At 34.7% G+C, this 14,789-nt stretch overlaps 2 protein-coding genes across 10 annotated transcripts in view; one reads left to right on the top strand and one right to left on the bottom strand.

The window, feature by feature from the left end:
• Positions 1 to 8,502, top strand: part of LOC136832601 (uncharacterized) — a 56,900-nt gene extending 48,398 nt beyond the window's left edge. For all 9 annotated transcript variants that reach the window (XM_067093788.1, XM_067093783.1, XM_067093791.1 and 6 more), the window contains 2 exons: positions 1,600 to 1,721; positions 7,886 to 8,502. In XM_067093788.1, coding sequence (XP_066949889.1) covers positions 1,600 to 1,721; positions 7,886 to 8,195 — 432 coding nt within the window. In that variant the 3' untranslated portion in view covers positions 8,196 to 8,502. The remainder of the gene's footprint in view (positions 1 to 1,599; positions 1,722 to 7,885) is intronic.
• LOC136832603 (uncharacterized) overlaps positions 1 to 14,789 on the bottom strand; it is a 198,766-nt gene that overhangs the window by 98,485 nt on the left and 85,492 nt on the right. The window contains exon 3 of the mRNA XM_067093794.1: positions 319 to 417. The gene's annotated coding sequence lies outside the window, so the exon portion shown is untranslated. The remainder of the gene's footprint in view (positions 1 to 318; positions 418 to 14,789) is intronic.

The following is a 14,789-nucleotide window of genomic DNA, read 5'->3' as shown; positions in this document are numbered from 1 at the left end:
AGAGCTCCAAGTTCCCTGACGGCCTTGTATATGAATTTTTAATATCAGATCAAAGACACTGCCCTGGCCAAAGTTCTTAGTGACTTTAAAGCCAATATCCTGACTAAACCTAAGTCTGAAAAGTTGATCATCTTAATAAGTCCCAGACAGTCAATATTTGTAAGAAGCATATTGGCCGTTACAGTTTTTTAATACTATTTTGTTTCTTAAAATTTCGGATTTTTCCTAATAGCTAACTCTAAACGACTGACCTTCTTACCAATAAATAAATAAATAAAGTAACTACAGCAGTAGGTGAACCAGTGCATGGGCACTTACCTTTCTCCTCATAATAATGCGGTGTTAGGGATGTTCAGTTATCTTGTGTCCATGAGAAACTGTCAGTGAGTTTTGTCACGGCATGAGTCAGAATCAGACCTGCAAAAGTGAAATTCAGTTAGTAATACAAGTCTGGGAAATATAGCTAAACCAACCTTTTCTGCAAAGGTATCATTCAAAGGTATCATTCATCCTTTCTCTCTCTCTCTCTCTCTCTCTCTCTCTCTCTCTCTCTCTCTCTCAGACTTACAAATACAAAAACACAACAGTCAGTTCTCTAGACATTTCCCAAGCAATGCAGCAACAAAGACATCAAGCAGCAGCATAAAAAGTAAAGGTCAATTTTATCCGAAACTTTCCTCTGGTGCTGATCACTTCAAATAAACCAAAGAAAAAAGATCCGCACGTGAACAAGAAACGCAAACCCAGCTGATAGTGAGCTACTGTTCAGTATCAATTCACCGAAGTGATAAGAATCAGCCTTAAGTAAAAACTTAAGGAAACACACCAAACCTAAGTATCTAAAACCGGCGAAATATAGACGATGTAAGTAAGCACTCATATAAACCTCAACACTTAATGACTCGATCTACGGGCACAATATCGGTACCTAATTATAAGGCTCATTGGTAAAGGTGACTTGTTGAATTTACATAATTCTGTTAATAAAGTACAATACGCTCAATATTACGACGTCATAAGGAAGAGTTTTTCCGGCTCAATGAAACACGTATCTGAATTCGAAAAATGTATTTATGCTTGAAATGAAAAAGTCTCTTTCACAGTGTGGGTTCGAATCCCACTTGAAAAGGAGAATTTCTTTATTTATTTCCTTACAATTCCTTATATTTATATGTATATACACACACACATATATATATATATATATATATATATATATATATATATATATATAATTATATATACAATTATATATACATATATATTATAGACATTTATATATATATATATATATATATATATACATATATATATATATATATATATATATATACATATACATACATACATATATATATATATATATATATATATATATATATATATATATATATATATATACATACATATACACATAACGAACAAATTCAATATGAAAACATTACTTCTGAATAACCAAACTAAAATACACGCCAGCAAACGTACTCTAGAACTGGGGCAACAGGGCAAAAGAATTAGGAGCAAACTCGACCTCTCTCGATTCTCTGTTGAAATAAAAGAATCTCTTCACTCACACAAAGTCTCCATTTTTTCGGACAGACGGGCCACATCTCCAGGAGCCAAATGGAAAGCCTCAGAGAAATGCAATCTTGGGACGGTTCGGCCATCACCTCAAATAACCGGCCTCTTGCCGCCTCCAACGGCCGGAAGGTTATTCTCAGGTAAGACAGCGAGAGTTTACTTCACTCAGTGGTCTATGTAGTCCTTAATGTAGGAGCATTGCATTCCATGAGGGGTATACTGTGGGATGCAGTTCATGATAGGTATTACATATGCATATATTCATATACAGAAGTGATTACAAACATATACACATAATAAAGTGGCTATGAATTATGCATGTATATCATACACTGCTCTCTCTCTCTCTCTCTCTCTCTCTCTCTCTCTCTCTCTCTCTCTCTCTCTCTCTCTCTCTCTCTCTATATATATATATATATATATATATATTCATATATATATATATATATATATATATATATATATATATATATATATATATATATATATATTACACATATATGTATATATACGTATATATATACACATGTATAATATATATATAATATAAATACATACGCATGGTCAATCGAATAAAAATACTTTAACTTTCACCTGAGTACGAAATTTCGCGTTTATTTTGCTTTAACGAACAAAACATGCCTTATTATAGTTAAAACCAACTTTCACTTTATTACTGTTTAATTAAACCTAACTGGTCATAGCAAACCACTATACACGACGGAGTCACTTTAGTAATTAATCTCGTTTACACAATTACCAAAAAAAAGAAAAAATCAAGAGAAAAATAAATGATAAGAGAAACTGCATCACGGAGAGTAGCAGAAACACCCACAGTAACAGGAGGAGGATTACAACATTATGAAATTGAAGTTTAAATGAACACTCGGCCAAGGATCCTCAGAGTGGAATAAGTCTACGGACAAATCACTCCATTCTTTATTCCCCGAAACGGAGGGAAAATCTTCCCACGAAATATCAAGTAAAAGGAAGCTTTTGCCATTTAAGTCGTCATTTGACACAGACTTAACGATAAGAGTCCTTCATGGAAAAAAATTTTTATTTTAGTAAAATAAAGATAAAGAAAATGGTTAATGATACAAATGGAGAGATGCTGTCTGACAAGAATGCAATCCTGTGTCGATGGAATGAGTATTATGAAGATTAAGTGTGAATGGCAGGAGATAAGCAGAGGCACATAATGCAGAGATGGAAGAGGCTGATGTAAATTTATGAATCTTCCTTCAGTTATGGTTGAGGTATCAAGGCGGGCAGCAGAAACCTGAAAAATGATGGGTTCTGTTACTACTGTTGACCAGGATGTGTACGGTACATCAGGACGAGGCAAATGTTTCAGAGGAATAGCTGAGAGGAACAGATGATCCTCTGTATAAGGGTAAAGGTGACAAAGATGACAACAAAAATTACAGAAGTAAAACATTATTTAGTACACCAGAAGGATAAGATGTGATTTTGATTTAGAAATTTAAAACAAGACAAAACGACTGGAAGGGGAAGAGCTGTGTGTGTGAGAGAAGAAAGTCAGACGCTGACCTAAGAAAAGCTTGCCACAAAAGTGACAGATGAAATATAAAATACAGCGTGTCGATGATGTAGTATAGAAGCTAAAATGTTGAGAACAATTCAAGAGTTTTGATGAGGTAACGATGAAAATTAAGTATGTGTTAGAATATGCAGACTGACAGTATTGATTGGGGATAGTGAAGGGAAACTGCTAAAATGACTGAAAGAATCTGAAAAGTGAAAATGAATGTTACCAAAAGTCGAGTTATAAAATTATAAGGAAAGTTAGCGAAACAATTCATTTTAATATGGGTGGTTGAAGAACGAATGTGGCTGATTTGCACCCACAATGGGGAGTACATGGAATGAATAACACTAGGATGACAAAAGTGAGATTCAGAACATCTGACACAAGGAGAATACTGATCCCGCCATGACAGAAAGCACTTCTTCCGCTCGGAAGTCTGTGCCACGTAAGAGTCTACCAGACGTTGGCTTCAAACGTATTCTCTTAGCAAGTTCTCCGGCATGTCACCATAGATGACTCTGTAAATGACTTTTTACGCGATGTATATGAGTGTTAATGTAACTGGCGGTTAAATGGAAGAATAAGTTTCAGCTAGCAACGGTCTGCACTCGCATCCAAGTTGCTCAGCGTTACGTACAAAGAGACAAAACAGTAGAGACAACATTAACACAGAAAAATACTTTTCACTTCCACTGGAAAATCAGTGTTGCATGACATTCCAGATGGATAAATGTGTATGTATGTATGTATGTATGTATGTATGTATGTATGTATGTATGTATGTATGTATGTATGTATGTATGTATGTACACACAAACACACATATATATAATATGTACAGTATATATAGATACGTATAAAGTGTAACACTGAAGACTTTTTTCTGAAATAACGGCAAGCTAAAAGCGTGGAAATTAAACAAATTACTAATGTTAATTTGAAACAATACTGACAGACGAGAGGATATGCACGCATATGTGATCATGTCTGAATACACCTGAAATAGATCTTGCAAGAATAAGAAGCTGCATTAGTATATCTGTAACATTTCCAGCTATAAAGCGAAAACTTATCACATGCAGAACTACAGCAAATATCAGTGAGAAGCAAGACTCGACGATCCAGCGCGGAACGAGAAGCGACAATAACTTTAGGTCACTTGCAAGGACACGCAACTTTGTGCTAACTCGTATAAGGATCAAATTGTCAGGCAGTGGGTTATGAATCATTCCAAATGAAAATGACACGGTTGCATTGATGGCTCTAACTGGTGAGGTGCCTCTGCCGAACCCTATTTTTACGTTTCTATTAAAAGACAAGGTTTTGTAAACTTCGCTTGAAAGTTCGTATTTTCCTCACATAGATATCTGAATGATCGTTGACAGTTTCCATTGGAAATTACAGTATGAGGATGATGTCTTATGTATCAACATGTTTGTGCACTTTATATATATATATATATATATATATATATATATATATATATATATATATATATATATATATATATATGTATATATGTATATATATATATATATATATATATATATATATATCTATCTATCTATCTATCTATCTATCTATCTATCTATCTATATATATATATATATATATATATATATATATATATATATATATATATATATATATATATATATATATATATATATATGAATCGTCGATCACGAATGCACGAATCCTTTAAAATAAGTTTAAAGAAGGGATAAAATCGTTCCCGAACATTTATGAAATAAACGCACCTTCAAGGACCTTCCCCAAAAACACCAATATATTCAAGCCCTTTCCCTCGCACAGTCTTGGAGGCGAAGATGATGATGATGATGATGATGATGATTCTCACTATTTTTGGTTCAGGGAACTTGCTGACGTTTCGTTTCATGCCATTTGGGAAATCTAAAATTACGGAAGCTGTTTGTTTGTTGGCTTCTTTGTCAAATGATAAACTGTTATCACAGATTGTAAGGCCAGAGAGGCGTAAGGTAGATACGTAAGAATTATAAAAATATTCACTTCAGGCCTTCTTTTGATATTTAGGCATTCTGATGATAAATACATGCACCATGAATCCATTTGTACTTATAAAAACGTTTTAATTCTGGTTTATGTTGGTATAATCTCCTCCATACTATTGATTACTGTGTGTTTGACTTACATTCTAATCAAACAGTATTGAAGAATTTGACATAATAGTGAAAAAACTTAGTAAAATATGTGCCTCAGAAACTCTAACCTTACGTTACAGCAACTTGAATTCACAATCTCTGAAGATATGTTTTGATAAACGAAGAAAATTATTTTGAACGTAGGATCAATGTAAAACTGATTGACACCATTCCTGAAGACAAAAATTAATTGAAGTTATAAACCAGAATAACTGAATGGTGCAGTTATAACAACGGGTTATTGTTTGGAAAAACTTACGAGTAACTACCGACGCAATGGTGCAGAGACCGAGAAAGGGCAAGCCTCCTTGGTAACGCAAGGAAAATGTACATCATTGGAATTCCCCTATTAGTGATGACAACCCGGCCTTTTGAAACGAAGATAGTGATATCATTACAAACGTATTAAAGAAACTAAAGAGCTCAATCATCATCAAGTTTATGGTACGAGACAAGGGCTAACTGTTCAGGGCAGCTGACAAAGAGGGGATCACAGGCACAAGTTAATGAATATAAGTAAAGGGAATGTAATGGTTTAGAAATAAACAGGAAAACAGACCCATTTTCTTCCCTTGACGAAATTTTTGTTTTGTTAGCGTTGCTTAACATAAAACTGGTTCTGGTGACAACGTTTCAGTCCTTTTATTTTAGTTTAAAGGGAATTTTTTTTCCAGAATAACGATATTCTAACGCTATGAGCTTCTTTAAAGGGAAAATAATTTTTGTTTTGATGAAAATTTTAGTGTTATCCGGCAGGGTAAAAGGGCAATAGATTAAAAGGAAAGTACTTTCGCACGCCGATTTTCAATCTTATCAGCTTTGTAAAAAAAAAAAAAAAAAAAAAAAAAAAAAATTCCTACCATATGGCAGAACTCCAGACTTGTCAGCTTTGTTGAAAGGGAAATTTGTTTTGGGTTAAGACTGACTGATTGATTTATGGTTGTTAAACCTGGCATCACATCAGGTTACTGCCGCCGCTAGGGTTAAGAAATTCAAGTATTGTACAGTCACCGTGAACGTGATTTCAAGATCTACATCAAAAAATATGTGTAAATATTAATATCAATGTAAACGCAAAGGCCTGATTCCCGGAAATCATTGTGAACCTAAAGGTCTTGATTCCTTGAAATCACACCATTAAACATCACTTTGTCAGACTAAGGATGGGCAGTTCACAGTCCAGGTAATCTCTCTCTCTCTCTCTCTCTCTCTCTCTCTCTCTCTCTCTCTCTCTCTCTCTCTCTCTCTCTCTCTCTCTCTATATATATATATATATATATATATATATATAAAGATAAAATCCACGAAGGAAAGGGAAACATTGGATTTTATCTTTATTTATATATTCATATATTCATATTTTCATTCAGTTATACATATTCCATATATTATAAATATGTACATATGTATGATTATAAAATATTATTCAGTTATATATATATATAAAATATTATATATATATATATATATATATATATATATATATAAATATATATCATAAATATGCCTTAAATAAAGTCCCTTCCGTGAATATGTTAACCACAATTCGACTTCTGGCATGACGGACGAGTTTCTCTTCATTTCATTCCAAAATAAACATTCACTGTTTTCAGAGTTAAAGGTATCCATGAATATAACGAAATCGAAAAGTTAGAGAGTTCATGAGATGTTGGCTGTTGTACCTACATGCCTCAACAGAAGGTGACCCATGGTTTCAAATATCGCAATCACGATAACGTTCTCAATAAATGTCTGGTGACGAGTCTTGTCTGTGAAGACCTTTCCAAGAAACGCCCATAAGGGATATCTTATAACTTTATTTCTCAAATGAATACCTGATAATAATTTTCAAGACGCGACGATAAGAAATGGGTTTCTGAGATTTCAGTATTCCTGTGCATATATTTTTTTAATAAATTTTTATGATAATAATATGACAAAAAGTTTCCCCTGATGGTGTGAATAACAGGTTTAAGTGCTTAGTTTTTTTTAATGAAAATTACCATGACCTGTGAAGATAAATAAAAGAAACTATCTAACACTAATCCACGTATTTAGGAAGAATATGGCCAAAATTTCAAAGAATACTTTAATACTAATCAATGCCATAAAATAAACGTGAATAAAATCAAACTAAAGATATCTGGTTTGAACCTACATTTACTCATCTATGTAACCTTATTTTCTGAGAGAGAGAGAGAGAGAGAGAGAGAGAGAGAGAGAGAGAGAGAGCATCTGTTCACGTGAAATAATTCAAAAATAGAAAAGTAATAACTGGAATTAATATTAAATAAAAACGACTCCTTCTCCTTCTTACTCTTACCTAAAGAATCATCAGCAGAGAAATGAAATAAAGGAATTTAATATAATAGTGCAAAAGAAATAACTGTTTTTATTAAATAAAAACGAATTCTTCTTCTTCTCTTTACTCCTTCCTAAAGATTCGACAGCAGAGAACTGACGTAAAAGAATTTAATATAATAATACATAAGAAATAGCTGGTTTTATAAAATAAAAACTGAATTCTTCTTCTTCTTCTTCTCCTCCTCCTCCTGACTCCTTCCCAAAGAATCGACAGCAGAGAACTGGCTCACGAATTCAAGATGATGATGAAACGGCGGAAGAGGAAGACCGTGAAACCACCTCTGGCGCCTACTTCTGTTCCAGAGTCTGAACATGAGCAATCTTTGCCGCGGCTCTCCGCCCAGCCACAAGCGTCAAGGTTGGCGAAGTCTTCATCTTCTGCTTCGTCTTCACTGACATCACCCGCGTTCCTCCTTTCATCACTATCGTTCCTCAATTTGATGACAGTCATCGAGAAATTTCTGCGCTGTTTTTGGGGGAGGGATTTTTCGATGGGGAGAATGCATGATGGGTAAACAAGTTTTATGAAAGACGCTGGAAAAGAAACGAGCGCTCCTGAATATCGGAAACTGATGTCCTGGGCATGCGTTGGTATTTCTTTTTCATTTTAATTTTTACTGGGGATTCATGCTGTTACGTGATAAGGCTATGTATTGTCAGGATACTGACTATACTGCCTATATGAAAGTTCTGTGGTCTAAATTTATGTATACAGTTTAAAACATATTTATAACCCTTGACAATGAAGATATGCCGATATTTTCTTGCATGGATTTACAAAAAAAGGGAAAAAACCAGATTGGATTAAATGCTGAATTTCCATTACAACAATATTTTTCACCACAATGAAATAACTATATCTAGAATATACCCTAATTTGAATTTGGAACCGATTTTTATGGAAAAATTGTCTAGAAATAAATTCTATATAAATATAAATATATATATATATATATATATATATATATATATATATATATATATATATATATATATATATATATATATATATATACATTTCATATATACATTATTCTAAGGGCACAGGTTTCAATGAAAACGACTGCTGTTCAAAACTAAACTTGTTTCCGCATACTTACAAATTATTTTAAAAGACATGGTTTATATACTCCACGTATAAAAACAGATAAAGTCCGCTGGAGAAAAACGAAGCGGGTAAATCCACTTAACTTCGCATAAAAGGAAAAAACCTTTCCCCTAGGTCGAGGCTTAGCGAAGAAGCAGCTCAACAGTTCAAATACTACATCAACAAAGTTAATTCAGTGAGAGGGGAAAGATGGTTCTCTGTATCATCAAACCATTTCAGGAATACGAAGACAATATAAAATGTCACACCCTCACTGATGATCGTAAATTGTAAGCCCACCGGAAGAACAAACGGAAAGACTGACATATGGAAATTATGATGCTGGTCAGTTTAGCGAATGTTGCCTATAATGACGGGTAGTCCCCGTGTGAAGTTAAGAGAGCACAAGCCTGATTACTGTAATGGGCTGTCAAGGGGTATACATCCAGCACTTTCTTGAAGCCTACTATATGACTCATAACATTATCCATAAGTATACCTTAGTTTAACCAGACCACTGAGCTGATTAACAGCTCTCCTAGGGCTGGCCCGAAGGATTAGATTTATTTTACGTGGATAAGAACCAATTGGTTACCTAGCAACGGGACCTACAGTTTATTGTGGAATCCGAACCACATTATAGCGAGAAATGAATTCTATCACCAGAAATAAATTCCTCTTATTCTTCGTTGGCCGGTCGGAGATTCGAACTCGCGGCCAGCAGAGTGCTAGCTGAGAACGGAACCCACTCGCCCAACGAGGAATCACAACATTATCCATAACTGGGGTAGCCTACCCATAGTTGTCAGGGAAATATTAGTTATTAATGTGATGATCAGTCAAGTCCATCGAATTTTTACAGATGATGATTTCACAATTCTACTGACATAATCTGACTAGTGTGCTCCAAGAAGTTCCCTTTTAGCGACAGACAGGATTTCTTGCGGTTGATGCATGCAGAAGCAAAGATACCCCCTTTTTGGCTTCCTATTTGTTGATATCTTTTGTAAGCATCCTAATCCAAAGAGTTATGACTATCACATAGATAATATAATTAGCATCATTCATAATGATCAGAAGCTCCTGGATCTAGTAACCAGCGCATGTCCGTTTTTAATGTGGTCCGGATTCCACAATAAGCTGTAGGTCCCGTTGCTAGGTAACCAGTTGGTTCTTAGCCACGTAAAAATAAGTCTAATCCTTCGGGCCAGCCCTAGGAGAGCTGTTAACCAGCTCAGTGGTCTGGTTAAACTAAGATATACTTAACTTCATTTAAAAGACAAAGCTGTTTAAGAGTACAAAAAAAGATTCCAAAATGAGTATACAGCTCCCCTACATATGTCAAACACTTTAATTGCTGAAGGAGAATAAGATCTCTACACACAATTGGCCATGCCCAACTACATAAACAGGCATTCACTTATTGTAACTACAGATGTGTCAACAATGACGCAGACCAGGCCTGACAACCTTCTAATAAGAGGATGATAGGAAAAACATCATTAAGAGAAATGTGGAGATTCAATACTCAAACCACTGTAAATAATTCTTTAGAGATACTGTTGCAGTCTACCATAGGATGATTTCAGAGGACCCAATGATGCTAAATAAAACAACTGTAAGAGGGGGTTCATTGTTGCAACGATTATAAAATTTTCTTTGAATCTCCGTCACCAAGAGACACTGTCCTCAATGGTAATGGGGGCACTGCATACGCAGTCTGGAATTATAAATCCCTCAGACTATTCATGTCAACCACACTTTCACACTTTTGTAAAATATCTTTTTCTCAGGACCAAAATCATCACCCACAAGGAGGCCAAATTCCACTGGCCTGCGTTAACACAGGCTGAGGCTGCTTCAGTTTCCCCCCAAAAGCCTTGGTTAAGAAGGAGACGTTTTCTGAGTACGACCTTTCCGTGAGTAGATGTGAAATGATAAAAGGACGTCATCAGTTTAGTTCCAAAGGTAGTTAAGCAAACAAATCTAACAACGGATAGTGAAACCCAAAAAACCTTTGCAATTATGCAAAGTGAAATAATACTTTGAGGATGAAAATGTTAACAACTATGAGGAGCCGTTTGAAAAAGGCCCCCTCAAAAAATAAGTAAAAACAAAAAAACTCTACATCCTTGTCAAAGATGTTCTACACACGTTTAATGTTACGGAAGAAAGGAAGAAAGGGAGACCGACCGAAAATTTACTACAGCATTTGAATTCACCAATCCATCTATTCAGCAAACTCAAATTTGAACTTTTGTTTTGCCATCCATTTCCTTTCACAAATGATAAATAAAATCAACCTTGAATTTATACATACACACACACACATATATATATAATATATATATATATATATGCATAACATATTTATATATAAATGTGTGCATATACTGTATATTAGTAGTGGGAAGAGACACACTACCGAAGAACAAAACATTGTTTTCCAAAGATTCTTTTTACCGAATGTTTGTGTGTCTGCTATAAGTCTTTTTCTTCTCTTTGTCTTCCCCTGACTTTATCTCCCTCTCATTTATGTCCCTCCCCTATCTCTCTTACACAAACATTCTCTCTCTCTCTCTCTCTCTCTCTCTCTCTCTCTCTCTCTCTCTCTCTCTCTCTCTCAAGAGGACGAGCCCCTGCAATATCCTGTTTTACCAACAATTCCATTCTCGAACGTAACGAAATAAAGTATCATTTTGGTCCCCCTTTTTCGGGGGTGGGGGGAGGGGGGGGGGGGAGGGAGGCCATTCGGTTACTTTGTTTTTGTTTGATCTATTTCCGTTTGACGTCAAATATATTGCAGGACTGACCTATATAACGGGACGGTCGAAAATGTCCTGTAATGTGAGATGACATTAGGCCCATTTGAGAGAATTTTATTACAGCTTTTCAAAATGGCCAGTTTTATGTGAAGAATTTCCACGGTGAGTTAATATCTTTTTTTTTTTTTTTTATCTTTCATTGTTGGATGAAATGTACGTCTTTATTTTACGGCTGTGGGTTATGAGTACTTATGCACACACAATGACTGAAACACACATACATATACATACACACATATATAAATTATATATATATATATATATATATATATATATATATATATATATATATATATATATATATATATGTAATGAATTTAAAAAAACATCTCGAGATACTTAATACATATTTATACTGCAAATAAAAATGCTCATGAGAGCATTCACTCTCACACACATAAATATGTGTGTGTATGTATGTATGTATATATATATATATATATATAATGCATGTATGTTGCGACACTAACGAAGTATTCTTTCGTATCTTACTTTATCTAAACAGTACAACCAATACTGGAAACGCCCCTAATATATCAAAGTAAAGCGCAAGACATTAACGGTGTCATTTGGTGAGTTTCTACTTCGTGAAAATGACTGAAATCTGTCATTTTGTCGGTTGACCTGATTGTCACATTTAACGTAAACTAATGATGGTAATAATTTTGATCAACTTCACCCTTGCAACAATGATTACAGATAATTACCCTCATCTCAGGTTGACTTAGTCTGGTAAAGGAAATTAACAGTTCCAGATTAACTTGTCATTTGTCACCTAGCACAACATAAAATTGGTCTTTTTCGAGAGGACACACAAAGAAAATATTCCAGTCAATTTGACACGTTCCAATGCTGCAATGAACTCCGTAACTTGATGCTTTCGTTATGCTTTGCATATGTTTTCAATATTATGGCCTTTAATTCAATTACGAAGTAACGAAAAGTTCTCCTTTCAAAGCTAAGTTCAACTTGCGGTGCAGAACTCTGTTTTCCACAACCCGTTTTCGGGACTGGTTGAAAAAAGTGAATTTTCTTCACTTAATATGTATGTGGACTACGTTCTCAAAATGTAAATAACTTTCATACATACAGGAGCAAGAAGTCAGGAGCTTCCTGAGACTACTCTCCATATATACTAACATTAGCGAGCCTAAGAACATCGTATGGAAAGGGCAGGAAGTTTAGAGTTCCTTTAGACATAAATACACTTTTATACAACTTCTTCTTTAGTACCTGTCTCTATCGATAGAGACATAAATTTTAATGCTGAGATTTACTCTCATTCCTATTACTGACATTTAACTTTGAATGTTGTAAGTACATATTGGGAATCGATTAACGAGTGCTAGAAATTTATGCGGTAACTACAAAGTCTACTAAATCATTTGAAAGCTAAGGGGAAACATAAAATACAGATATTGTTACCTGACTATCATTACCGCTTTTTAATTTCCAAAAGAAAAACAGTGACTTTCCTCACCAAACTTTTTGACGTTTATTCTAACATTTTTTAACATATCTAAAGTTGATACCTGAATGAAAACTAATCTGAAGATAAAGGACATTGATTGTAAAATACCCCATAACGAAACTTACTCAAAATCAAATGACATTTTTTAACATATCTACAGTTGGTGATACCTGAAGGAAAGCTAACCCAAAGATAAGGGACACTGACCGCAAAGGAACCAGCAGTGAAACATATTCAAAACCGCTTGACCAATCAAAGCAAAATCCATAAAAGAATAAACAAATAAAAAGAAAAGGTTTCAACAGACGACACGGGAGCTGAAAAGGTTTCTGTTTACCAGAGGCCAGTCGGCGGAATGGCACACTCTTGCTGGTAGAGTGACACCGCCGAGAGCTTCGCGGAATGTTGTGAATATTAATCACTTTGCGGGTATAACACTCCATGCCCCAAAAAGCTCCCATTTGAATATTTCTTGTTCCAGTGCAGCAAATCTCATTGCGTAGGATTTATCCTAAGATTACGTCCATACAAGAGGTCGGAGTAGATGAATTTTGATGGGAGCGGCTTTAACATTAAAATAATTTTATCACTAATTATTTCCACATTTCGTTTCTTCGGGTTTTTCATTTTTCAAAGATGGGAAGATTTTTGTGTCTTCTTTGTATTATTCTTAATGATTTGGAAGAATCAGATGTTATCAACTTCAACGACACTAAAATGATCTGATATTTCCACAAAAGCAATTTGTGGTTCACTATCAAACAGATGATTAATCTCTCAATTTTCTCTCCATTTATTTAATTCTAAAAATATCTCTCATACAGATTTGCAATTCTTGCTTCTCGCTTCGTGCTCAGTTCTCCACGGCTGCAATATCTTTCATTTTCTCTCTCTGTACAATTTTTACAAATTTCTCCTAAATTCTTTCCTCTTTACGTGCCTTACTTTTCCACAGCTGTCATTTCTTTCATTTTCTCTCTTTTTACAAATTTTACACATTTCCCTTAACATGTCATTCTTGCCTCTTCATGTACCTTACTTTTCCACAGCTGTAATTTCTTTCATCTTCTATTTACAATTTTACAAATTTCCCCTATTTCATCTCCACGCGCCTTACTTTCCCACAGCTGTAATTTCTTTCATCTTCTCTCTATTTACAATTTTACAAATTTCCCCAATTTCATCTTCATGCGCCTTACTTCCCCACAGCTGTAATTTCTTTCATCTTCTATTTACAATTTTACAAATTCCCCAATTTCATCTTCACGCTCCTTACTTCCCCACAGCTGTAATTTCTTTCATCTTCTATTTACAATTTTACAAATTTCCCATTTCATCTTCAAGTAACTTTCCCACAGCTGTAATTTCTTTCATCTCTCTATTTACAATTTTACAAATTTCCCAATTTCATCTTCATGCGCTCTTACTTCCCCACAGCTGTAATTTCTTTCATCTTCAATTTACAATTTTACAAATTTCCCCTATTTCATCTTCAAGCTCCTTACTTTCCCACAGCTGTAATTTCTTTCATCTTCAATTTACAATTTTACAAATTTCCCCTATTTCATCTTCACGCGCCTTACTTTCCCACAGCTGTAACACAGCTGTAATCACTTCAGATGGTCGCTAAACAGAATATGAAGATAAGAAAGACACGAAAAACCGAGCGACTTCCAGGTTATGTCAGCGGCCCCGCGTCAGCTGCCTGACGGGTCGTGAAACCGGG

This window comes from Macrobrachium rosenbergii, chromosome 50, assembly GCF_040412425.1.
Source record: "Macrobrachium rosenbergii isolate ZJJX-2024 chromosome 50, ASM4041242v1, whole genome shotgun sequence".
NCBI classification, from domain to species: Eukaryota; Metazoa; Arthropoda; class Malacostraca; order Decapoda; family Palaemonidae; genus Macrobrachium; species Macrobrachium rosenbergii.
The sequence above is the reverse complement of the archived record's forward strand: the minus strand, read 5'-3'. Positions and strand labels throughout refer to the sequence as shown.